This window comes from Chiloscyllium plagiosum, unplaced genomic scaffold (genome assembly GCF_004010195.1).
Source record: "Chiloscyllium plagiosum isolate BGI_BamShark_2017 unplaced genomic scaffold, ASM401019v2 scaf_13215, whole genome shotgun sequence".
Classification (NCBI taxonomy): domain Eukaryota; kingdom Metazoa; phylum Chordata; class Chondrichthyes; order Orectolobiformes; family Hemiscylliidae; genus Chiloscyllium; species Chiloscyllium plagiosum.
Window position 1 is genome coordinate 56,777 of NW_025215354.1, and position 27,042 is coordinate 83,818.

The 27,042-nt window shown below is 46.5% G+C and overlaps 1 protein-coding gene across 1 annotated transcript in view; it reads left to right on the top strand.

Moving 5' to 3' along the window:
• slc5a1 (solute carrier family 5 member 1) overlaps window positions 1–27,042 on the top strand; it is a 109,845-nt gene that overhangs the window by 56,028 nt on the left and 26,775 nt on the right. Inside the window, exons 6-8 of the mRNA XM_043686827.1 lie at window positions 3,633–3,738; window positions 21,508–21,588; window positions 26,723–26,943. Coding sequence (XP_043542762.1) covers window positions 3,633–3,738; window positions 21,508–21,588; window positions 26,723–26,943 — 408 coding nt within the window. The remainder of the gene's footprint in view (window positions 1–3,632; window positions 3,739–21,507; window positions 21,589–26,722; window positions 26,944–27,042) is intronic.

Genomic DNA, 27,042 nt, shown 5'->3' on the forward strand with positions numbered 1-27,042 from the left:
GCCTCATCTTCCTCCTCGGAACACTTCAACCTCAGGGCATCAATGTGGACTTCAACAGTTTCCTCATTTCCGCTTCCCCCACCTCACCCTAGTTCTAAACTTGCAGCTCAGCACTGTCCCCATGACTTGTCCGGACTTGTCCTACCTGCCTATCTCCTTTTCCACCTATCCACTCCACCCTCTCCTCCCTGACCTATCACCTTCATCCCCTCCCCCACTCACCCATTGTACTCTGTTCTCCCCTGTGTCTGGTATGCGTTTACTCCCATAATCCAAAGATGCGCAGGTCAGGTGAATTGGCTGTGCGATATTGTTCAGGGATTGTAAGTTAGGTGCATTAGTCAGGGGTAAATGTCGGGGAATGGGTCAGGGTGGACTTTTGGGCCAAAGGGCCTGTTTCCACAAGGTAGGGATTCGATGAGCAGCAGAGATGCGTTTAAGATATTTCCCCTGAGTGGAGAACCTAGAGCCATTTAAGAATGAAGGGACTGCGGACATGAGGAGAATTTTTTTTAAATCTGAAGGTGATGATCATTTGGAATTTTCTACCACAGGGAGATGTGGAGGCTCAGTCTTTGAGGAAGTTTCAGACAGGCTGATAGATTTCTGATGACCAGTGCGTAAAGGGTTGTGGGTAAAAGTGTTCGATCAGCTATGGCCATATTGAATGGTGGACCAGGCGTGATGACCCACTCCTGTTTGTACGTTTCCCTAAATAAAGGGTTTGGAGGGATATGGGCCGGGTGCCGGCAGATGGGACTAGGTTGGGTTGGGACATCTGGTCGGCATGGACAGGTTGGACCGAAGGGTCTGTTCCGTGTTGTACATCTCTATGACTCTATGACTCTGTGGGTGCCAAAAAAATGGTCTGCATTTTTAAGAAGCATATACCAGCACCAAGTTCTCCCAGATTGGTTTTAGTACATTGAGGAAAACAGCAGCAATCTGAGGGATATGTACCAATCAGGGAAGCCATTGGCCTATTCATCTCATCCCTGTTATCTCTTTTCCCAATGTCTCTCTAACACCTTTCTGTCCTGGTCATTCATGAGATGTGGGCATCACTGGTTGGGCCAATATTCATTGTCCATCTTTAATCAGACTGGTTAGAGTCATAGAGACGTACAGCACGGAAACAGACCCTCCAGTCCAACCCGTCCAAGCTGACCAGATATCCTAAATTAATCTCGTCCCATTTGCCAGCATTTAGTCCATATCCCTCAAAACCCTTCCTATTCACATACGAATCCAAATGCCTCATAAATGTTGCAATTGTACCAGCCTCCACCACATCCTCTGGCAGATCATTCCATACACGTACCACCCTCTGTGTGAAAAAGTTGCCCCTTAGGTCCCTTTTATATCTTTCCCCTCTCACCCTTAACCTATGCCCTCTAGTTTTGGACTCCCCCACCCCAAGGAAAGTATCCTTTGATGTTTGGAATGTTTTTCCCACCAGAGCATTGGGTGAGGGATGGTACAGAATTGTCTTTATATATCAGATACCATTTGACTTTCGGAAATTCTCAAATTGCCTGCTGGCAAACAATAGCCCATCATCTGTGACCAACACTTCTGGGAGACCGTGTACTGCAAAAGATGCGCGCAGTATTTCTGTTGTCATCTCCATGTTTGATGAATGAATCCTATGCACGTCCAACCACTTTGAATGGGTGTTCACCATTGAGCCAATGAAAGGTCCTGCATAGTCGATGTGTAACTCAGTCCAGGTGTGGGGGAGCGGCTGGCGGTAATTTTTGTCCTGGTTGGCACTCTGGGCACTCCCCCATCAGCACGCCTATGTCTGCGTCCACACCTGGCCACCAGACATAACATCTCACCAACATATTCATCTTGGAAACCCCTAGATGACCCAGCTGGAGTTTAGCCAGTATCTGGCTGTGACCTTTGCTTGGGGACAATCATTCTTCCTCCCCAAAATAATACACCCATCCTGTGCTGTGATCTGGTCTCTCCGAGTCAGAGAAGGTTTCAACTCGGGTTGCGAGCCCCCTTTGGTATCCCCCATCACCACCAGCTGTTTCAGTTTGGTCAGGACCAGATCTTTCTGCAGCCCACAATCTGATATTGTCAGCTACGACTGGTAGTGTGTCCAGAAACTGTAGAACCATTACAGACTCTTCCAGTGGGTGGTGTACCTGTCAGCAGGTGACAACTCAATGCATCCACATTTGTTACTTGACCTCCTGGATGGTGTTCCAATTTGTAATTAAGAGCTCTTAGAATTAGAACCCACCACTGAATTCAGCCTGAAGCTAAGGACAGCACTGCCTTGTCCTATTTGAGTAGACCCAGCTGAGGTTTGTGGCTTGTTATTATAACAAATTTACCCAATAAAAGTATTGGTGAAATATCCTGACTCCAAAAATGACTGCCAAACCTCCCTTCTCTATCGGGGCGTATTTACACTCTGCATCAGCCAATGTCCTGGGTGTATATGCTATTGGGCATTCCTCTCTATTGGGCCACCAACTACCCCAATGCCATACAGGGAGGCAACGCATGTCAATACCAGATCTTACTTGGAATCATAGTGTGCCCACACCTTACAGGATGATAAGCTGTGTCTTCACTTCCCTGAAAGACAAGGCCTGGCTACGCAACCTTTTCCAAGGCTGCCCCTGTTTTTTTCGGAGTTGATGCAAAGGTGCCAGGATGGAGGCCAGGTTATGTATGAACTTTCCGTAATAGTTCCCAAGGAAAGACCGAGGTTTCGGTACACATGTGGGAGCTGGGGCACCTTTGATCACCCTCATTGTATCTTCCACCAGGTGTAACCCAGTCTTGTTGATTTTGTAGCCCAAGTAGGGGGGGGTTTGGAATATACATTTTCTGCTTCTAAGGTGCGTGTGAGACCCATCTAAAGACTGTGGCCAACTTCTCTGAGTGCTCCTTATTGATCTTGCCTGTTATTAGCACACCATCTAGATAAATAGTGGCCTGGGACAGACCTTGTAAAATGTTTTCCATCATCTGCTGAAGAACTGCACAGGCTGATGAGACCCCAAAAGCTCTCTCTCACATAATGATACAAACCCTTATGGGTATGAATTGCAGCACATTTTATGGAATCCTCACCTAACCACATCTGCAGTTAACACATGGCTCATGTCCAGCTTGTGTGAAGGACAGCGATCCCCACCCCACCCCACCCCTCAGGTTTGAGTACAGGGTGTTAGAGATTAAGCATTTATTCCAATCACCAATTCATCGCCACCAAGACATTTCAAGGATAATTAGGGGCGGGCAATAGATGCTGACCCAGCCAGTGACACCCACATCTCATGAGTGAATGAAGAAAAATAGGCTTGCTCTGTGTCGCTGGGTCACACTCCTGAAGCTTCCATCCTAACAGCATTGTGGGTTTACCTCCACTAACGGACTCAGTCAGGCAGCTCACCACTACTTTCTCCAGGCCTGTGTCTGTGATCAGATCTCCAGTTGGCAACTGTCACATGTGCCAGCAGCTGGTTTTGGCGGGACTAGCAGAGGGGCAGAGAGGGCATTACACATGCGTCCACCCTCACACCCAAAGGGGATCACTTTGTGACAGCAAAAGGAGAAATGTCAGAATATTTACTGAGTACCCTTTCTTCATCTGTTTCTTCCAGGCGGACATGTTTTCAGGAGCCATATTTATTCGAGAGGCGCTGGGATTGAACTTGTATGTTGCCGTGGTGATCCTGCTTTCCATCACTGCACTGTATACTGTGACGGGTAAGAGCACGCATCAGGAGAGCTCGGCTCTGTCAATCCTGACTTCTCCGCAGTCAGCGAGGACGATTAAAGGTTAATCCACACCAGAGTCAGGAGGAATGGGGGGTTGGGGGAGGTGTGGCAGGGGTGGGGAGAAGTGGAGATGCTTGTTGGTGGTGCTGATCCTGTAACCACTGGCAACCCGATGTGAATATGAAGCAGATTGAAGGTGCAGGGGCTGTGGGAGGCAGACAGATGCAATCTTGCACATGGCGTGACACGAGGCGTTCGGCCGAGATGGAGCACAGATTCATCGTAATGACATTTACCCATTGAGGGGAGGTGGGCCAACATTTCTGACCCATCCCTAATAGCCCTGGAGAAAGTAGTGGTGAGCTGCCTGACTGAGTCCGTGTTAGTGGAGGTAAACCCACAATGCTGTGAGGTTGGAAGCTTCAGGAGTGTGACCCAGCGACAGTGAAGGAACAGCGACATGTTTCCAGGTCAGGATGGTGAGTGGCTTACGGGGGAACTTGCAAATGGTGGCATTTCCATGTATGTCTTGCCCTTGGGCTTTGAGATGGTACTGGTTGGTTGTATGTTATAGTTGGCGGGTGTTACAGTTGGTACGTGTTATATTGGATAGTGTTCATTTAAGAGGTGGGTCAAATGACATGAGTGAGTCATTAGCCAGGTTCGTGGGCTTGTCCAGACTCTTACAGAGTACACGGTTTCAGAATAAAACATTCCTGTTGAGTTCCAGCAAACAATGAGTTTGTCTGTTCTTTAATTCTGACTGGAGCCAAGTAATTGCGCAGTCCAGAATAGTTGTGCGTTAGGAAGGTGCTCGCTGAAGAGAGTTGATGAATTTCTACAATGTCTCTTATTGATGGTGAACTCTGCTACTGCTCAGTGTTGGTGGTGGAGGGACTGGATGCCTGTAGATGTGGTGCCAATCAAGCAGGCTGCTCTGTCCTGGATGGTTTGGCGCTCCTTTGCTGGACATTAGGGTAGGAGTACCCACCCCGTCTTTCGTCAACTCACGTGTCTCCGTCTCCATGGGGGTCAGGTTCAAATGAGCGGCTTGTCTCCTTCGATCTTCACACTTTGCTTATTATTGGGGCTTCCCTTTACTCCACCAGCAGGAGGGGAAGGGAACGTGAGGAATCCCTTCCTGCTGACCCTAGCCCCTGGGATCAGTTTCCATGTACCGCTGTTCTCCCCAGCTCACCGGATGGCATGAGGAAGGTGGATATGGGGAAGCAGATACCTGTAACTGCAATGCAGCTAGAAACCCATGGTGAGGCGACAGTGGGTGATTCGCTGACCATCTGATGCCTCCAAAATGTCCATGGATCGCACATCAGACTGACTGCTCGGGGACTGAGGAGATTATTAATTTCTCTCTCTCTCTAATGAGAGAGCAGCCCCTATGGTCTGGTAAGATGATGGCGACTTGGGTGGTATGGTGGCTCAGGGGTTAGCCCTGCTGCCTCACACCGGCAGGGTCCTAGGTTCGATCCCAGCCTCGGGCGACTGTCTGTTTGGAGTTTGTACATTCTCCCCGTGTCTGTGTGGGTTTGCTCTGGTTTCCTCCCACAGTCCAAGGATGTGCAGGTCAGGTGAATTGGCCAGGCTAAATTGCCCAGAGTGATAGGTTTATTAGTCAGGGGTAAATGTGAGGGAATGGGTCTGGGGGCTGCTCTTCGGAGAGTCGGTGGAGACTTGTTGGGCTGAAGGGCCTGTTTCCGTACTGCAGAGAATGTAACCTAATATGTGTATGCATGTATCTGTGAGTATGTGCAAAACAGCACGTGTGCATGATTCTATCTATGGGTGTGCGGTATCTGTGACAGTGGTTTTCAATGGTTCTGTGTATGTATGTGCATTCTGTAGGGGAAGCAGTTTTAGTTTCAACACAATTAAGTTCCAAAGGGTGAATTCCACACATTTGTTGCAATATTAACTCCCCTGTGTAACAGAGAGGAATGTTGGCACTGTTGCTGGAGCCCAGTGTGTGTGAAATAGCAGGGAGTTATTCGGTTACTTATGGAAACAGTAATCATGGGCTAACTAAACTTAAAATGATGCCAATACTATCAAGCTCCAGACAATTCCATCCTGTTCCCCTTGAGTGTAAATGTCAGAGCTTCAGGCGAATGCTGCAATGAGCTGTCATGACTCAGCGTCAGCAGGGCAACTTCATTCCAAATTCCATTCCTCCCACCCTATATCAGATTAACTGGTATTAACAACAACAACATGCATTTAATAACACTTTCAGTCCAGCAAAGGCATTTCACAAGAATATCATCAGGCAGAATAACGAGATACTGAGGGAGATACCTGGACAGGTGATCAAAGACATCGGTTAGTGGGGCAGATTGGAAGGGAATCTTGAAAGCGTTAGGGGCTGTTTACAGAGGGAATTCCAGAGCTTGGGAGCTGGATGGTGAAGGACTGGTTCAGTAAAGACTTACAAAGATGTTGCCCAGGTTGGAGGATTTGAGCGAGAGGGAGAGGCTGAACAGGCTGGGGCTAATTTCCCTGGAGTGTCGGAGGCTGAGGGGTGACCTTATAGAGGTTTATAAAGTCATGAGGGGCATGGATAGGGTAAATAGACAAAGTCTTTTCCCTGGGGTGGGGGAGTTCAGAACTAAGAGAGCATAGGTTGAGGGTGGTGCGTGTATGGAATGAGTTGCCAGAGGAAGTGGTGGAGGCTGATACAATTGCAACATTTGAAAGGCATCTGGATGGGTATGTGAATAGGAAGGGTTTAGAGGGATATGGGCCAAGTGCTGGCAAATGGGATTAGATTAGGTTAGGATATCTGGTCGGCATGGACAAGTTGGACTGAAGGGTTTGTTTCCGTGCTGTATGTCTCTATGATTCTATGACTGGCAGCCAATGTATTGATGGGAAGGAAGTCAGACGAGAGGTGATACAATATACATTGGCACCATCAGTTAGGACCAGGGCTGGGAAATCAGGCTCGGTTCCTCCTTCAGTTTGTAACTCGGTCCACCCTCTTTGAAAGCACTCATGCATAAATAGGCAAAGACGTGAACTAAATCTCACCCTCGTTTTATACTCTGACCTGCTGGATACGCCCCCTGTTTTGTTCACATTCAATGAATAACATTGGTGGTGTGACGTGAGTCCACGTTGCAGCCAGTGAGTGCTCCAATAACTAGGGAAGGTGTCGTGGTATGGTTAATAAGGTACCTGCCTCTGGGACTGTGATCTGGATTCAAGTCTCACACCATAGCAGAGAGATCGACACGACAGGATAAAGGCCCTGTGGCCCATCATATCTGTACTGGTCAAACACAACCGCCTAACTATTCCAATCCCATTTTCCAGCACTTGGCTTATTGTCTTCTATGCCTTGGCATTGCAAATGTATATCTAGATACTTTTAGATTAGATTATTTACAGTGTGGAAACAGGCCCTTCGGCCCAATAAGTCCACACCGACCCGCAACCCACCCAGACCCATTCCCCTACATTTACCCCTTCGCCTAACACTGTGGGCAATTTAGCATGGCCAATTCACCTGACCTGCACATCTTTGGATTGTGGGAGGAAACCAGAGCACCCGGAGGAAACCCACACAGACACAGGGAAAATGTGCAAACTCCACACAGACAGTCACCTGAGGTGGGAATTGAACCCGGATCTTTGGTGGTGTGAGGCAGCAGTGCTAACCACTGTGCCATCGTACCACCCACTTACACACATTGAAAAAAATGCTTAAAACGTTATGAGGGTTTCTGCCTCCAAAACCCTTGTAGGAGTGGCTTCCACATCCCACCATTCTCTGGGAGAAAAGAACTTCCTCACATCTCCTCAACCTCTTGACCCTTACTTTAAATCCATACCTCCGGTCAATAATTCCTCCATCAAGAGGTTTCCGCCCATCTATCCTGCCTTTATCCCTTACAGTTTTACACATCTCAATCACATCCCTTCTCAATCTCCTCTGCTCAAAGGAAAACAACCCCGGTCTGTCCAATCACTTTTCATCAGGTGGAATAAGGTGAGGGTGCTTGCAGCACAGTTTGGTACCTGGGATTTCGATGTTGCGGCCATTTCGGAGACATGGATAGAGCAGGGACAGAAATGGTTGCTGCAGATTCCAGGATTGAGATGTTTCAGTAAGAACAGAGAAGATGGTAAAAGAGGGGGAGGTGTGGCATTGTTAGAGAAGAACAGTATGATGGTGGCAGAAAAGATGTTTGAGGATTCGTCTACTGAGGTAAGTTTGGGCTGAGGTTAGCAACAGGATAGGAGAGGTCACCCTGTTGGGAGTTTTCCATAGGCCTCCAAATAGTTCCAGAGATGTCGAGGAAAGGATAGCAGAGATGATTCTGGATAGGAGTGAGAGACACAGGGTAGCTGTTACGGGAGGCTTTAACTTTCCAAATATTGACTGGAAATACTATAGTTTGAGCACTTCAGAAGGGTAAATTTTTTGTCAATTTGTGCTTCTGTTAGGATGAAATGTGAAGGCTCAGTTAGAGCGCTTGAGAGATACAGGTTAGCCAGGAAGGACCTAAAGAGAGAGTTAAGGAGAGCCAGGAGGGGACATGAGAAGTCGTTAGCAGATAGGATCAAGGAAAACCCTTTCTATAGGTATATCAGGAATAAAGGAATGGCTCAAGAAAGATTAGGGCCAATCAAAGCTGTGCGTGGAGTCAGAGGAGATAGGGGAAGTGCTAAATATTTTTCATTCACACTGGAAAAAGACAATGTTATCGAGGAGAATACTGAGATCCAGGCTACTAGAGACAGGATTGAGGTTCATAAGGAGGAGGGGTTAGCAATTCTGGAAAGGGTGAAAATAGATAAGTCCCCTGGGCCGGATGGGATTTGTCCTGGGATTCTCTGGGAAGCCAGGGGGAGATTGCAGAGCCTTTGGCTTTAATCTTTGTGTCGTCATTGTCTACAGGAATAGCCTGTAGTGTTCAGGGGTATACAGACTAGGTGGATTATCCACAGGAAATGCAGGGTACCTTAGGTAAGGGGATGGGTCTGGGTGCAATGCTGTTTGGACGGTCATTGGGGACTAAATAGGGTGAGCGGAGGATTCTATTAACTCTATGCCTCAACTAATAAAGGCAAGTATCCAATATGGCTTCTTAACCACTTTTTTCCTCTTGCCCTGATACCTTGAGGATTCAGTGAGGCATGCACACCAACATCCCTCTGATCCTCAGTACTTCCCGTTCATCATGTATTCCCTTGTTTGTCCTGCCGATGTGCATCACCTCACATTTATCTGGATTGAAAACTGAACACCCGGGCTCAGTCTTGAGGCCAGTGCCTTCGCCCTTGGAGCTCTGATGTTTAAGGTCTTGATGTTCAAGGGGGAGTTGCATGTGTCCAAATGGGTTTAGCATTAACCTGCAGACCCTTCTGGTATCCGCTGCTACAAGCTACAGAGCTTCGTTTCCAGCCAAAAGGGTGTGGTAGCTGGAGACAAACAGCTTGCCCCATGTTAAAAACCCCAGGTTCACTGTGAGGAACAGTCAGAGAGTACCGAACTCCCAGCCAACAGTGCTCAGGATGAGTGACAGGTTAATTTGTCCTTGGTGCATTTGATCACAGCAGCCTTGTTGTTCTGTCGGGTTGAAACGATTTTGAACACAATGCCTGCATTCAGACCAAGCAGCAATCGATCTCTCACACACTGGCTCCCTCGCTCAGTTTGTTCACCTATTAATGCAAAGCTGTTGGATATGGGACTGAAAGGGTTAATTCCTGACTGAGTGTTCTACCCAATGTGCTGACGTCGCAAGGACTTAGGGCAGAGTAAGGTAGGTGGTAGATAGATCAACACCGACCTCCCAACACTCTTTGTAGTAATCTGGAACCTATTCTTATAACCTGTGGTTACTTGGAGAGATGCAATTCTCATTAAAACACACACATTTGGCCACGTAAACAATCCACACGATTGAAAGATACAAAAGATATGACTGATTTGGAAACATTTTCGAACACTGTGGGAGTGTCGGTTTCAATACGAGCACAGTGACACTCGAGAAGCTTGACATCATCCAGGACAAACCAGCTCCTTGATTGACACCACATCCTCAAGCACCCACTCCCTTCCCCACCGATGCTCAGTAGCAGCAGTGTGTACTGTCCACAAGGCACACTGCAGAAATTCACTAAAGATCCTCAGACAGCACCTTCCAAACCCACGACCGCTACCAGCTGGAAAGACAAGGGCAGCAGATACAGGGGAATACCACCCGCTGCAAGTTCCCCTCCAAGCCACTCACCACCCTGACTTGGACATATTCTGCTATTCCTTCACTGTCGGTAGAACAGTGTCCTGGAATTGAAAGATGTGTTGCTGGAAAAGCGCAGCAGGTCAGGCAGCATCAAAGGAGCAGGAGAATCGACGTTTCGGGCATAAGCCCTTCTTCAGGCGATTCTCCTGCTCCTTGGATGCTGCCTGACCTGCTGCGCTTTTCCAGCAACACATCTTTCAGCTCTCACTTTCCCCTAGTGTCCTGGAATTCCCTCCCTCACAGCACTCGAACTGCGGTGGGTCAAGCAGGCAGCTTTTTCTCATGGGCAACAAGGGACGAGTAATGAATGCTGACCCAGCCACATCCCATAAAAAGCAAGTCCGACCTCAATGATTTCCCTGTTGTTTCACTCCTGCTTCTTCCCTGTTTACAAGAGATACAGCTCCAGTTTGAGTGTGAGTCCCTGTGGCTCCTCACAGTACCTTGTTCTTTGTGTACAACTTTGCACCATCACTCATGGCGTTCCTTGTAGCTTTTGCTGAGCGCCAACCCCCCCCCTCCCCCCCAACCCCCCCCCCCCCCCCCCTTCTGTGATCTTCGAGTGTCAAACCACTGAGAGATCCAACAGCCCTTCACAGGACGAGATGGGGGGGAGGGGGGGTGGGGGGGGGTGGAGGGAGTTGTTGAAAGTGAGGCACCTCCCTTTGAAGCGATGGCTGAGTCTTATCCATTTCCTGAGAGATTCTCCCACTGCTGTTACTAACTGCGAAGGTTTTCAGGGTCTTTAAGCATCAGCCTTAATTCATAAAGGGACAACTCTCTGAGCAACCAGAGGCAAATAAAGATGCTCCCTCTTCCGAATGAAATGTCAATTAGTATTCAATCACAGAAACCTGACCGTTAAACCCAGCTTATCCTCATGTTAAAACCATAAGATGGAGGAACAGAAATAGGCCGTTCAGCCCATCAAGTCTGTGCTGCCATTCAGTGAGATCCAATGATTCCTTAGATCCCATGGGCTCTGACCTTTCGAATCAGCCTTCCATGTGACACCTTGTCAAAGGCCTCACTGAATTCCATATAAGCGACATCAACTGCACTGTCCTCATCAATATATCCAGCCACCTTTTCAAAAAACTCAACTAAGTCACACAGGATCTCACGCTAACAAATCTGTGCTAACTGTGAGAAACGAAGCTCAGTCACTTCAATAATTTCAGTCCGAGACAAGATCTGAAGCAATCAGTATGTTTATTATACACTTGCAAGCGTGGTGCCTGAAATAGACACGCAGAGTTTAACAAGTACATATCTTATATCGGATTCACTACTCCCAACCCGGTGCCCATTACTATTGTCTATCTCCTGCCTTATCCGGCCTTGTGCATAACAAAGTACAAGGTTAACTCGTCCGTTTCACCACATCCTGCTGTGGCCCATTGTTAGGTATATCCTCCTTCACTGCTATCTATTTCCCTTACTTGTGATGTTTCCTCCCTTTCCCCAACCATATTGATCCTTATCACCTTTTAATTGGGGTTTGTTTTTGTGTTTTTGCAAAAGTGGGATAACAGATGCTTATAACTACTGCTTGTACAAGCATATCTGGCTAAACCTACATCCTCACAGCACCTTATCTATTTGTCTGTAACATCTACCATTGTTTGCAGGCACGTTGCATTCTTGCATGCACATTTTCGCTAATACAAAAACAATTATATATTTCCTTTACATAGTTCTCATTCTTGTTGACTCAGCTCTTGGTTGAGACAATTATACACTGGTGTGAGTGCCTTTACCTCGCATAAGTAATTATGATTGCAGAAGTAACACTACTTTACCTATATCCCACATAACTACCCCTCATCAATCAATGTCTTGATTGATCCTGTCCTCAGAAGTTTTATCCAATAATTTTCCGACCATGACGTCAAACTAACTGCTCTGTAATGACATGGCCTATCTCTGCTGCCCTTCTTGAATAAAAGAACCACATTCGCTATCCTCCACTTCACTTGTGGCTGACAAAGTATTAAATATATCCACCAGGGCCCCCATAATCTCCTCCCTTGCCTCCGATAGCAGCCTGGGATACATCTCATCAGGATTTGTCCCTGTTAAAACATCTAACACCACCTCTTTATTAATCTTTACATATTCCAGAACCTCACCAGCCCCACTGAAATTCTCCTCTGTGAATACCGATGGGAAATATTCATCGAAGACCTCACCCAAACTCAATGCTTGGATTTCCCCTAATACATCCCACCCTTTCCCGAGTAATCCTCTTATTCTTCGGATAATTATAAAAAGCCCTGGTGCTTTTCACAATCCCATCTGCCAAATATATTTCATGGCCCTCCTAATTTCCTCTTTAAGCAAACGCTTCAACTCTCTCCAGTTTTGAAGGGCCAGTCCTGTTTGTTGATGCACTGTATCTGACATCTTTCTCTTTCTCTTTAAGAACTTTTCCATATCCTGTGATATCCACGGTCCCTAGACCTGCTGCCAAACACACTGAAATCTCACTATCCTACTTTTAAAAGGCTCCCACTTGCCGATGTAGATTTACCTGCAAATAGCTGCTCCAAGTCTCGGCCAGATCCTGTCTAAAACTATTGAAATTGGCCTTCTGCCAATTTAGAAAGTTAACTTCTGCACTGTCCTTATCCCCTTCCCATAGTGGTTTTGAAAGTTATGGTCACCATTCCCAAAATGCACACCCACTGAAACTTCAACCACTTGACTGTCTTCATTCCCTTGCATTCGGACGAGCACTGCTCCATCTCGAATGGGGCTATCTACGTACTGACACAAAACTCTTTCCTGGGTGCACTTTAACAAATCCACACCGTCTCATCCTATGGCAATCCCAGCTAACTTTAGGAAAGTTGAAGTCCCCTACAACTATAACCCTGTTTCTCTCAGATCTTTCTATGATTAGTTTACAAATCTTCCTCGCACTGTTGGGAGGCCTGCAGTATAATCCTAGCAACGTACTTAACCCTTCTACAATGACCTCTTTCATTACTGCCATGATAGTTTCCTTTATCAAGAATGCAATGCCCCGACCTCTGTCGCTTCACTCCCTATCCAACTTAAAACTTGCATACCCTGGAATGTTGAGCTGTCAATTCTGTCCTTCCTTCACAAACGTCTCCATGACAATATCATATTCTCACGTGCTCTAAGTTCATCCACCGACTCACTCAGGATTCTTGCATTAAAATTGGTACAGTTTAGCTTTCCCGACCTCCCATGAGTCTTATCCAGGCCATGGCTTCACCACCTTCTGGAATGTCCTGGCCTTCCTTCTGCATCTGACTGGACCTTACCCCCACTCTGGGCCCCCTGCCTAATTAGTTGAAGATCTCCCTGACAACATGAGCAAATCTCCCAGCAAAGTTATTGGACCCATTGTGATTCAGGTACAACCCATCCAGTTTGAACAGGCCCTTCCTACATAGTCTAGAGACTAACCCAATGACTCAGAAAGAAAGCCTGCCTTACTGCGCCATCCCTTTGGCCATGAGTTCACAGCAACTGAAGAACATAAGGAGCAAGAGTAGGCCATCTGACCCTGGGCTGGCACGGTGGCTCAGTGGTTAGCACTGTTGCCACCAAGCGCCAGGGACCCGGGGTCAATTCCTGCCCTGCGTGACTGTCTGCGCGGAGGTTTGCACATTCTCCCCGTGTCAGCGTGGGTTTCCTCCCACAGTCCAAAGATGTGCAGGTTAGGCGAATTGGCTGTGCCAAATTCCCCAAAGTGTTCGGTGCATTCGTCAGGGGGAAGTGTAGGGTAGGGGTCTGAGTGGGTTGCTCTTCAGAGGATTGGTGTGGACTTGTTGGGCTGAAGGGTCTGTTTCCATACTGTCGGGAATCTAATCTAATCATTCAGTAAGATCAGGCTGGTCATTTTACCTGCACTCAGCTCAACTTACCTGCCTGCTCACCGCAATCTTTAATTCCTTCACTGACTAAAATCTATCTATCTTTACCTTCAAAACATTCATTTGACCTATCTTCCTATACTTGGTAACACTTGGCACTTCAAGTTACCTGGAGATTGCAACCTGATTAGTCTTGTCTTTACACACTTCCTAACTCTCTCAACTCCCATTGCAAAACATCATTTCTGTTTGATCCAACTCAATGATTTCCACTGTCGATTACTCCAAGTGTTTTACTTTGGAAAGTTTTGTTCAATTTTCTTTTTCTTTCCCTTGAGAGATTTCCACTCACCAACTCAAACTTTAACCCGAGGTCTTTGAAGCTGGGAGGGAAGACAGGGCAGCCTCTGTATCACATTGAAGCTGTTCAGAGCAGCAAGCATCAGCAGGGAAAGGAACCAGGAAGGCAAACAGGGACAGAGCAGGAGAGACGATGGAACTGCACAGAAAATCAATCACGGTTTCTACACAGCCACACAGCTCCCCTCAAACCCTCCTCAGTCAGTTAGTCATTCAGAGCGAACACCTCAGATAGTTTCCAAGCCAACGTCAGTCACACTTAACAATATCCAATTGAGACCATCGAATTAAATCAAACAATTAAATCAGGTCAACGTAATCAGAGTTAAATAGTAGCTTTGAGTTTAAAACTTTGTCTTATCAAACTTCAGTATAACCCTATGAGCAAAGTGGTCCAATTCAGTACGCAATTTCCACCAAACCATATTCTCTCATCATCTATTCCTCCAGACACCAACTCACTGACCCCAATCCCGACCCTCAGTCTCGCACTGACACCACTCCTGACCCTCATTTACTCATTGATCTCAATCCTGACCCTCACACTCTCACTGACCCCAATCCCGACCCTCACTCTCTCTCACTGACCCCAATTCGGACCCTCACTCTCTCACTGAACTCAATCCTGACCCTCAATCTCTCACTGACCCCAATCCCACCCTCACTATCTCACTGACACCAATCCAGACCCTCACTCCCTCACTGACCCCAATCCCGACCCTCACTCTCTCTGACCCCAATCCTGACCCTCACTCTCTCACTGACCCCAATCTCGACCCTCACTCTCTCACTGACCCCAATCCCGACCCTCACTATCTCACTGACCCCAAGCCCGACCCTCAGTATCTCACTGACCCCAATCTCGACCCTCACTCTCTCACTGACCCCAATCCCGACCCTCACTATCTCACTGACCCCAATCCCGACCCTCAGTATCTCACTGACCCCAATCTCGACCCTCACTCTCTCACTGACACCCTTCCCTCCTCATTTCCCATTAAAGCCTTCCTTTTCCTGTGGAGAGCCTTGCAGAAATTAGGGTCTCGGGCAGGGGAGGTATGGTGGAGTGATTGTCATCGGAGTTAGTCAGGTGACCATAGGAGAGAAACACCGAAATGATAATGGAGTGTAACAGTAATCCAGAGATAAAGAGAGATGATGCTTCTCGTATATTTCCAAACAATGTCCTCTCTGTGTTCTGGCCTGGGTTTGACTGTTTCGATTTCCTCAGCTCAGAGTTCCTGCTATTATAACAACACTTGTTTACACACAATATGCAGCAGCTAAAATGTGGACATTGTTCCCTAATTACTGACTCCATTTCTCTCACTGGTAACAATCTCAGCTGCCTTTCTGCAACCTCAGTGTTATATTTGGCGCTGAGACGATCTGCTTACCTCATATTCCCAGCATCATTAAATCACCCGTTTCCACCAAGAATCATGGAATTCTGACGGTCTGGATGGAGGGTCTTCAGTCCATTGAGTCGACCCCAACCCTCCAAACAGCATCCTACCCTGATCCACAACCCCACTACCCTATTTATGTACATGACTTGGATGTGAGCATAAGAGGTACAGTTCGTAAGTTTGCAGATGACACCAAAATGGAAGGTGTAGTGGACAGCGAAGAGGGTTACCTCAGATTACAATGGGATATTGTTCAGTTGCCCCAATGGGCTGAGGAGTGACAGATGGAGTTTAATTTAGATAAATGTGAGGTGCTGCATTTTAGAAATCGGAGTGGGATTTCAGGGTAAGATCCTGAGGAGTGTTGCTGAACAAAGAGACCTTGGAGTGCAGGTTCATAGCTCCTTGAAAGTAGAGTCGCAGGTAGATAGGATAGTGAAGACGGCGTTTGGTATGCTTTCCTTTATTGGTCAGTGCTTTGAGTATAGGTTTTGAGAGGTCATGTTGCGGCTGTACAGATTTGTGTAAGGGTGCAGAAAGTATGCTGAAGTTATACAAAACTATAATTAGACCCCACCTGGAGAATTGAGAGCTGACCCAGGCACCACACTTTAGGAGGGAATTCAATGGAGGTTTGTGGGAATGATACCTGGACTTCCAGGGTTCGGTTATGAGGTGAGATTATACAAGAGATGCCTTTTTTCATTAGAAATTAGAAGGTTTAGCGATGTTCTGATCAAAGTCTTCAAGGTATTAACAGGCAAAGACAGGGTAGATAAAGACAAACTATTTCCACTGTTTAGGAGTTTTAGAACCAAGGGCATGGGCTGAGAATTAGGGCCAACCGTTCAGGAGAGATGTTAGAAAACATTTCGACAGACAAAGGGTGGTACTCTTGCACAAATGACAGTGGGTGCAGGATCAGTTGTTAGTTTTACATCTGAGGTAGATATGCTTTTGCGAAGCAAAGTTATGAAGGGATATGGCCAAAGGCAGGTACATGGGGTTAGGCCACAAATCAGCCGTGATCTCATTGAATGGGCGGAGCAGGTTTGAGGGGCTGAATGGTCTGCTCCTATTCCTATGTAAGATCATCCAAACATCCCACTGGCAGCAGATCCTATTCTGACTTACACTGGATCCCAGTAAAGGCATATCTTGATTTTACCATTCTAACCATTGTCTTCAAATCTTTTCTATTCGTCTATCATTTCCCATTGAATCCCATCCTTTCAAAGTGTATTTAGACTGAGAAATATTTATCAACTTGTCACAATGAAGATGGTCGTGGGTTAAGAGCACATGGAGCAAATGGCATTGATGCTTATTAGGGGAAGCTCGGTAGATTCACCTGAGGAGAACGGAATACATGGAGGGAAGGCTGATGGTGAGGATATATCAGTTGGGCTGAATGGCCTACTTCTGTGCTGTACGTTCAGTGCAGTTCTGCAGAACTGCAATAAATCATCCATTAATTAATATGCATGAGATCCCTGACAAGATCCTGCTCTTTATCTTCAATCTTGTTCTTTGTTCAGTTGACATGACCAAAAGTAAATTGCCCACGACTCCAATAGATTCTGCAATTGCACAAGATCATCATTAGTTATTTTAATAAGGTCTTCACAAGCAGAAAGTGACTGTAACTAAGGCTTACTGGTGAAATCTTGTCTCATCTCTGTTGATGAGGGAGGAGATGTCCTCTCCCCGATCACAGCGAGAGAGGTGAAATACAGAAACACAGAAAATAAATGCAGGCATAGGCCATTCGGCCCTTCGAGCCTACACCACCATTCATTGCTGACCATGCAATCTCAGAATCCCACTCCGAGTTTCTCTCTATACCCCTTGATCCCTTTAGGTGCAAAGGTCATGTCCAGCTCCCTCTTGAATGTATCTGACAAACCTGCCGCAACAGCTTCCTGTGGGAGAGAATTTCACAGGTTCACAACTCTCTGAGTGAAGAAATTCTTCCCTGTCTTGGTCCTGAGTGGCTTACCCCTTATTCTTAGTTAAAAATCACACAACACAGGTTATAGTCCAACAGGTTTAATTGGAAGCACTAGCTTTCAGAGTGACACTCCTTCGTCAGGTAGTTGTGGAATATACAATTGTAAGACAGAATTTATAGCCAAACCTTACAGTGTAATATAACAAACAATTAAGGTATTTCTCAATGTATAATTTCAGTTACATCACACTGTAAACTTTTGTTATAAACTCAGTGTTACAATTGTGTTTTCCATAACCACCTGATGAAGGAGCGTCGCTCCGAAAGCTAGTGCTTCCAATTAAACCTGTTGGACTATAACCTGGTGTTGTGTGATTTTTAACTTTGTACACCCCAGTCCAACACCAGCATCTCCAAGTCATGACTATCCTTATTCTCAGACTGTGACCCCTGGTTCTGGACTTTCCCAACACTGGGAATATTCCTCCTGGCATCTAGCCTGTCCAGTCCCATCAGGAGTTTATATGTTTCTGTGAGATTCCCTCATTCATCTAAATCCCAGCCAGTAAAAGCCCAGTCGATCCATTCTTTCCACATATGCCCGTCCGGCCATCCCGGGGATCAGTCTGGTGACCCGTCACTGGGCTCCCTCAGTAGCAATGTCCTTCCTCAGACTAGGAGGCCAAAACTGCACACAGTACACAGGGTGTGGCCTCACCAAGGCCCTGTATAACTGCAGCAAGACATCCTTCCTCCGATACTCAAATCCTCTCACTGTGAAGGCCAGCATGCCATTAGCTTTCCTCACTGCCTGCTGCACCGGCGTGCCAACCTTCAGTGACTGTCCCACCATGACACCCAGGTCTCACTGCACCTCACCTTCTCCTAAACTGCCAACATTCAGATCATAGTGGAAAACTTAAGATCCTGTCCAAAAGACAGGAAGCATCTTATTGATAACAAAATTGCAGATTCAAATTATTTTATCATGCTTTTTACTTTGGCATTATCAGCAAATTTGGAAACACCTTCCCCCAGGCCTCGATCCACATCACTGATCTACCAATGGTCTTGGAACATAGCAACATGGGGAACAGTGACCAGACAGTGTCTTGTATCTATTCCGTGGGTCAGGGCTGATCAGGAGGTCATGCCTGACAAATTTGTTTGAATTATTTGAGGAAGTAACAAGCAGGTTAGACCAAGGAGAACCAATGGATGTTATCTACCTGGACTTCAAGAAAGCCTTTGACAAGCTGCTGCACAGGAGGCTACTGAGTAAGATAAGGGCCCATGGTGTTCGAGGCAAGGTGCAAGCATGGATAAAAGCCTGGCTGTCGGGCAGAAAGCAGAGAGTGAGGATAAAAGGGCCCTTCTCAGGATGGCAGCCGGTGACAAGTGGTGTTCCACAAGGCTCAGTGTTGGCACCACAACCTTTCACTTTACACATGAATGATCCAGATGGAGGAACTCAGGGCATTCTTGTGAAGTTTGTAGACATACAAAGATAGGTAGAGTGATAAGTAGCATTGAGGAGGCGGGGAGGCTGCAGAAGGATTTGGACAGGTTGGGAGAGTGGGCAAAGAAGTGGCAGGGGGAGTACAATGTGGGAAAGGGTGAGGTCATGCACTTTGGTAGGAAAAATAGAGACATGAACTATTTTCTAAATGAGGAGAAAATTCAGAAGTCCAGAATTCTCTCAAGGGAAACTTGCAGTTAGGAAGGTAAATGCAATGATGGCATTTATTTTGAGAGGACTTGAATATAAAAGCAGGGATGTACTTCTGAGGCTCTATAAGGCTCTACTCAGACCACATTTGGAATATTGTGCTCAGCTTTGGGCCCCATATCTCAGTCAGGGTGTGTTGGCCCTGGGGTGTGTTCAGAGGAGGTTCATGAGAATGGTCCAAGGAACGAAAAGCTTAAGATATGAGGAACGTTTGAGGACTCTGGGTTTATACTCGATGGATGAGGAGGGATCTAACTGAAACATACAGAACGAAGGGGGATCTAATTGAATGACCTGGACAGAGTGGATGTTTGGGAGATGTTTCCCTTGGAAGGAGAGACTGGAACCCAAGGGCACAACCTTAGATTAAAGGGAACAGAGATAAGGAGAAACCTCTTCAGCCAGAGAGTGGTGAATCTATGGAACTCACTGCCATAAAAGGCTGTGGAGGCCAGGTCACTGAGTGTATTTAAGTGATACAGATAGGTTCTTGATTGTCAAGGTGATCAAAAGATACAGGGAGAAAGCAGGAGAATGGGGTTGAGAAACATATCAGCCAGGATTGAATGGCGGAGCAGACCTGATGGGTTGAATGGCCTAATTTTTGCTCCTGTATCTTATGGTCTCATGGAAACATTGCTCACCCCAATTCCTCAGAGAAACCACTCTTAGCTCTTACTCTCCGATCTGACCCTAGCCAGTCAAATCCAAGTTACTATCCTCCCCCATTTTTCTCTTCCTCTTCCCATATCAACTCCCTCATCCCATTCCCTCATCTCACGTTTTTCCCAAATCCAACTTAAAGACCTCAGTCCCACAGCCCTAATATCCCTGAGTGCACTGTCAAAATGCATTGGCAAAACTCGTGTCAAGAGGAATCAGAGGGCCATCTCACTACCGTTAGGAGTCACACCAGGCAGTTAGGCAGATGGTTGTGGTTGTTGGAGGGTCAGTCATCTCAGCTCCAGGAGTTCCTCAGGGTAGTGTCCTCGGCCCAACCATCTTCAGCTGCTTCATCAATGACCTTCCCTCCAGCAGAAGCTCAGACATGGGGATGTTCACTGATGGCTGCACAATGTTCAATGGTTAGCATGGACTGGTTGGACTGTAAGGTGTGTTTCTGTGCTGTATAACTCTATGACGATCTCCCACAAACTGCTCCAGGAGACTCTTGTGTATGGTACCTTGTCTGAAAGACCATGTACCACTTCAATCTCCCCCCGCCGCCCACATCTATCACTTCCTCCAGTTGACCCAAATTGTTTTTCTCATTATTTCTCTCGTTGTTTTTTCCTTGTTGCCTGGTAGTGGGGCAGATAATGATTTGCTGGAGGCTTGGTTGTTGCAAACTTGACCAGACGTACAGTAACAGGAGTAGGCCATTCGGCCCTTCGAGACCAAAACTACACAAAATACACCAACTGTGATCTTACCAAGGCCCTGCACAACTGTAGCAATGCATCCCTGCTCCTGCATTCCAATCCATCTGCTATGAAGACCAATGTGCCAGTTACCTTCCTCATCACCTCCTGCACCTGAAATGCTGACTTTCAGTGACTGAACATGGTCAATACTCATGATGTCCAAGACTGGACGTGATGGGAAATGTCCAGAAAGTCATTGTGCCCCAAGACATGATCCCCTGTTGCATCTACATATTCATATTAATCTTTATTTACTCTGAGATGTGGATAGAGTCATAGATTCATACAGCATGGAATCAGACCCTTCGGTCCAACCAGTCCATGCTGACCATAATCCCCAAACTAAACTTGTCCCACCTGCCTGCACTTGGCCCATATCCCTCCAAACATTTCTTATTCATCGACTTATCGAAATGCCTTTTAAACATTGTAACTGTACTTGCATCCACCACTTCCTCTGGCAGTTCATTCCACACGTGAACCACTCTGTGTGAAAAAAGGTTGTCATTTTAAAATCTTTCTCCTCTCACCTTAAAAGTATACCTCCTAGTCTTAAAATCCCCGACCCTGGGGAAAAGACCTTTGCTATACACTTTATTATCTATACCCCTCATGATTTTACAAACCTCTACAGGGTCACCCTGTGCTCCAGTGAAAAACAAATCTGAGCTTATGCTTCTGTTGCAACTGTGACAACATGAATGGGTCTCTTTGACCTCGTTGTTTCATTATTAATGGAAAGTTATTCTGTGTGTTGCTGGCAGGTGGCTTGGCGGCTGTGATCTACACGGACACGTTGCAGACCATCATCATGGTGGTGGGGTCCTTCATTCTGATGGGTTTCGGTAAGTCAACTGCTTCACTGCCCGCGATGTTAATGCATTGCCTCATTCCCCAGCAGCTCCCAGCACCCAGTCTCCATAAAAGGAACCAGAGACAGACATTCCCGTATAGCTGATAAAAAGGGGAGGTCAAATCTCAGGCCTTTGCTCCAAAGTCGTTTTGTACTGAGCGTCGAGGAATCGGTCAGGAATGTGGCTCTTTCCCCATAGGACATGCTGCCTTTTTCTCTTCATGTTTCCAGGGGTAATGGGCAAGGCCAGCGCCTGTCACCCCTCCCTACTTGTCCTTGAACTGAATGGCTTGCTCGGGCACCTCACAGGGCAGAGAAGAGTTGACCATGTTGCTGTGGGCTTGGAGTCACATGTAGGCCGGGGCAGGTCAAGACAGCATGTCTCCCTCCTCAAAGGCCGCGAGTGATCCAGATGGGTTTTTACAATAATTGGACACAGTTATCCTGGTCACCATCTCTGAAGTTATTCCAGATGTACAAAGTGAATTTAAATTCCAATAGTTGCCATTGTCACTCGCTTTCCCCCAGTATTCAATCTGTTTGCTCATTCTAAAAATAATCCATACGTGGAAGCAATGGTGATGTCCATTCTGCGCACCAAATCAGACAGAATTACCAGCAGCAAGCAAGGGAGTTTTGACTTGCCTATTCTTTCAATCGTAAATGTCTCCAAGGTAAACATCTCTACCAACCGCTCCAAGTGGTTTGAATAAGACATTAAGCCAAGTCGATCTTGACTCAGGTGGACAGAAAAGAGACTACAACATTATTTTGAAGAGGAGGCAGAGTTTCTTCTGGTGTCCTGACTTAATTCCATCCATCAATTAACATTGCACAGACCTCTGAGCGGAGGAGTTGGGAGGACATGTTGAGGTTGCACAGGATGTTGATGAGGCAACATTTGGAATACTGTGAACAGTTCTCGTTGCCCTGCTATAGGAAAGATATTATTCAATTGGAGAGGGTTCACAAAAGATTTACAAGGATGTCACCGGGACTGGAGGGCTTGAGTTATAAGGAGAGACTGGGACATTTTCACTGTAGCGTATGAGGTTGAGGGGTGACCTTCTAGAGGTTTATAAAATAATGAGGGATATAGATAAGGTGAATAGCCAAGGTCCTCTCCCTAGGCTGGGGTACTTTAAGACCAGGGACATACTTTTAAAGTGAGAGGAGAAAGTTTTAAAAAGTACATGAGGGGCAAATCTTTTACACAAAGGTAGTTCATGGGTGGAATGAAGTGGTGAATATGAGTACAGTTACAGTTTAAAAGGCATTTAGATAAGTAGATGAATAAGAAATGTTTGGAGGGATATGGGCCAAGTGCAGGCAGGCGGGATTAGTTTAGCTTGGGATTCTGGTCAGCACAGACTGGTTGGACCGAAGGGTCTGTTTCCGTGCTGTGTGAATCAATGACTCTTATCGAGACAACAAAGGTATCCAGTTAATAATTCATTGGTGTTTGTAGGACATCGCTCTGGGCAAATTGCCTGTTGTGTTTCCTGCGTGATACAGTGACAACGAAGTATTGTCTGTAAATTCTTTGGGATGTCTTGAGATTACACCAGGCCCTTTATAAATATATTACAATCCCAGGCTATTGTTTTGTGGATGTGAGTTCGAATCCCACCATGGCCGATGTTATTGAATTCAATTTTTAATTGAATGAAAGTCTCCTCATTCAAGAAAATCACTGCTCCTATGTTGGCTCCAATTCCACTGCCATCATCTATGAGTGATCATTTCCATAACAATGGCTAGTTCTGGGTGGTTTAGGAAGTTGGGAGTGTTCTCTTGGCTTCCATAAACCAGGGTCCGGGGCTGGAGCTGGGGGTTTCCATTAGCTGTGCTTGTCTGTCATTTAAGAGAGTTCGGGATGATAGTTTCCTAATACAGGCAACTGCCGATTTCTGGCAAGTTTCTGATAGTTTATTGAAACTTGTTAAGAAGCAACAGTTTAGATATGATACATTAGTTAGTTAATGTGATAACATTTTTGGAATGGCAGCTGGTGACGAGCAATGTCCTGCAGGGTTCAGTGTTGGGGCTACAGCTGTTCACTTTATATATTAATGATCTGGATGAAGGGACTGGGGGCATTCTGGTGAAGTTTACCGATGATACGAAGATAGGTGGACAGGCAGGTAGTACTGAGGAAGTGGGGAGGCTGCAGAAGGATCGAGACAGTTTGGGAGAGTGGTCCAGGAAATGGCTGATGGAATTCAATGTGAGCAAATGCGAGGTCTTGCACTTTGGAAAAAAGAATACAGGCATGGACTATTTTCTTAACGGTGAGAAAATTCATGAAGCCAAAGTACAAAGGGATCTGGGAGTGCTCATCCAGGATTCTTGCAAGGTTGACTTGAAGATTGGGTTTGTGATTAAGAAAGCAAATGTAATGTTGCTATTTATCTCAGGAGGGTTGGGACACAAAAGCAGTGATGTGCTTCTGAGACTTTATAAAGCTCTGGTTAGGCCCCATTTGGAATACTGTGTCCAACTTTGGGTCCCACACCTCAGGAAGGACATACTGGCACTCGACCGTGTCCAGCAGAGATTCACACGGATGATCCCTGGAATGGTAGGCCTAACATACGATGAACAGCTGAGGATCCTGGGATTAGAGTTTAGAAGGTTGAGGGGAGATCGAATAGAAACTTTCAAGATAATGCATGGCTTAGAAAGGGTGGATGCTGGGAAGTTGTTTCCATCAGGCAGAGAGACTCGGACTCGTGGGCACAGCCTTAGAATTAGAGGGGGTCAATTTAGAATGGAAATGAGGAGACATTTCTTCAGCCAGAGAGTGGTGGGCCTTTGGAATTCATTGCTGCGGAGCACAGTGGAGGCTGGGATGTTAAATGTCTTCAAGGCAGAGATTGGATAAATCTTGATCTCGCAAGGAATTAAGGAAATGGGGAGAGTGCGGTGAAGTGGAGTTGAAATGCCCATCAGCCATGATTGAACGGCAGAGTGGACTCGATGGGCCGAATGGCCTTGCTTACACTCCTATATCTTATGGTCTATATAAGTAGAGGTGGTCTCACTAATACCAGAGGATAAAGCAGACTATTGACATGGAATGTGTTGTTCTTGTTAAACTGGTCAAACTGAGGTGTTCGAGAACTTTTCGCTGAGTCTTCTTTGTAGTCGAGGGATGTACAGGCTCAGTGGGTTAGCCACGTGAAATGCAGGATGACAGAGTATAGGGTAGGGAGGGTGGGTCTAGGTGGGCTGCTCTTTGGAGGATCATAGTGGACTCAATGGGCCGAATGGCCTGCTTCCACACCGATGGAATTCCATGATTCTGGTCCGGCTTCCATTCCCAGCATTCTGATTAGATTAGATTACTTCTCGTGTGAAAATAGGCCCTTTGGCCCAACAAGTCCACACCGACCTGCCGAAGTGCAACCCACCCATTCCCCTACATTTACCCCTTACCTAACACTACGGGCAATTTAGCATGGCCAATTCACCTGACCTGCACATCTTTGGACTGTGGGAGGAAACCGGAGCACCCGGAGGAAACCTACACAGACACGGGGAGAACATGCAAACTCCACACAGTCAGTCACCTGAGGTGGGAATTGAACCCGGGGTCTCTGGCGCTGTGAGGCAGCACTGCTAACCACTGTGCCACTGTGCCGCCCACGAACGATCTGGGAACGATTCTGGGAATGATCCTGCCGAGAACTCCTGGAAGAGAACCTTTCCACTGTATGTACTCAGAAAATTCCGTTTTTAAGAGACTCCAATTTCCAACGCATTCCATAGTGGATCACAACTCAAAATTCAAAGCTGTGTTCCTGCTCTTTGCTCCCTAGCTTTTCCATGTGGCCAAATCGCATGTCTCATGCCTCAAGTCAGGAAAATGCTTGAGGCGAGACTGGAAAAGCACAGCCGCTCAGGCAGCATCCAGGGAGCAGGAGAATCGACACTTTGAGCATAAACTCTTCACCAGGATGTTTATGCTTGAAGAACGTATGCTCGAAACGTCAACTCTCCTGCTCCTGCCGGATCTGCTCTGCTTTTCCAACACCACCCTCTTCGACTCTGATCTCCAGCATCTGCAGCCCTCACTTTCTCCTCGTGAGGCTGGGATATAAGGACCAGACACAGTGGTGCTGTCAGTCTCCATGGTGTCCGTGGGACTGGTTGCATTTAGCCCACTGTCAACATAGAGTGGAAGATTGTGGTCCCATTATCGGTGTGTTCCTCAGGAAATTGCTGTCAGTGAGAGCAGCAAGTGTCAGACAGTTTGAGGGAAAGCGAGGTGCAGGCTGACCACGAGTGCACCCGCAAGGTCAGATTTCAGGCCCGGCCTACTTTTGATTCCTGGCCTCATCCCCGCATATCCTGAGAACAGCAACTGGTCGGCTCGAATCATTTGGAGGTTGGCCAGTGGGAATGTGAGAGAGAGAGTCAAACAGAAAAGTGGCTAAAAGGGTGAAGAGATGGAAATGTGTTGCTGGAAAAGCGCAGCAGGTCAGGCAGCATCTAGGGAACAGGAGAATCGACGTTTCAGGCATTAGCCCTTTTCCAGCAACACATTTCCATCTCTGATCTCCAGCATCTGCAGACCTCACTTTCTCCTAAAAGGGTGAAGAGGCCATCGTGGACAAGGGAGGATTGGTGAGAGATTCGGGCCTACCTTCAGATGACAGGAACACCACGGCAACCATCTTGTTCAAGCCTGAGTTAAAATCTTAATGGACTCCCAGATCTCATACAAATTTGGTCTGTATCACCAAATTAGATTTTAGGTTTAGACTTTATTGTCATATGTACCAAGCACAGTGAAAAGTTTTCAATCCCACCAGACTCTGCACCACCTTAGGTACACATACCTAGGTACAAAACCTTAAAACAAGGCAGAAAGAAATAAAGAACAAAGTTAAAAGTTAAACATTATGTGTCGCTCTCAGAATAATATAAAGAAATAAAGTTAAAAGTTAAACATTAAAATGGCAGGCAGAAGGCTTCCAGAAAGATTTAACGGACTTGTTTCTGCTGTGGAGGATGGCTTAAAATTATACTCCAGTCAATTGACTTCCTTATTTCTGTGCTGTCACCAATCGAGAGAATCTTTTGCGTTGCCGAGAACTAAGGTTGGATATTTTGTGTTCCAGCATTCAATGAAGTGGGCGGCTATGACACCATGAAGGAGAAATATATGAATGCCATCACTAGCCAGACGACTTCACCCGATCTGAACATCAGTGCGAAATGTTACACACCCCGTCCAGACTCTTTCCACTTGTTCCGAAATCCCATCACTGGTGATATTCCTTGGCCAGGCCTGATCTTCGGCCTGTCAATCCTGGCAATCTGGTATTGGTGTACCGATCAGGTAAGAGATAGTCACACCAGATGCCAAGTTTCTCATTCCTTTTGGCTTTGTTCCCCTTTATTTCTGCTGCTTTCTTTTTATTCCACCTTTGTAATCAAG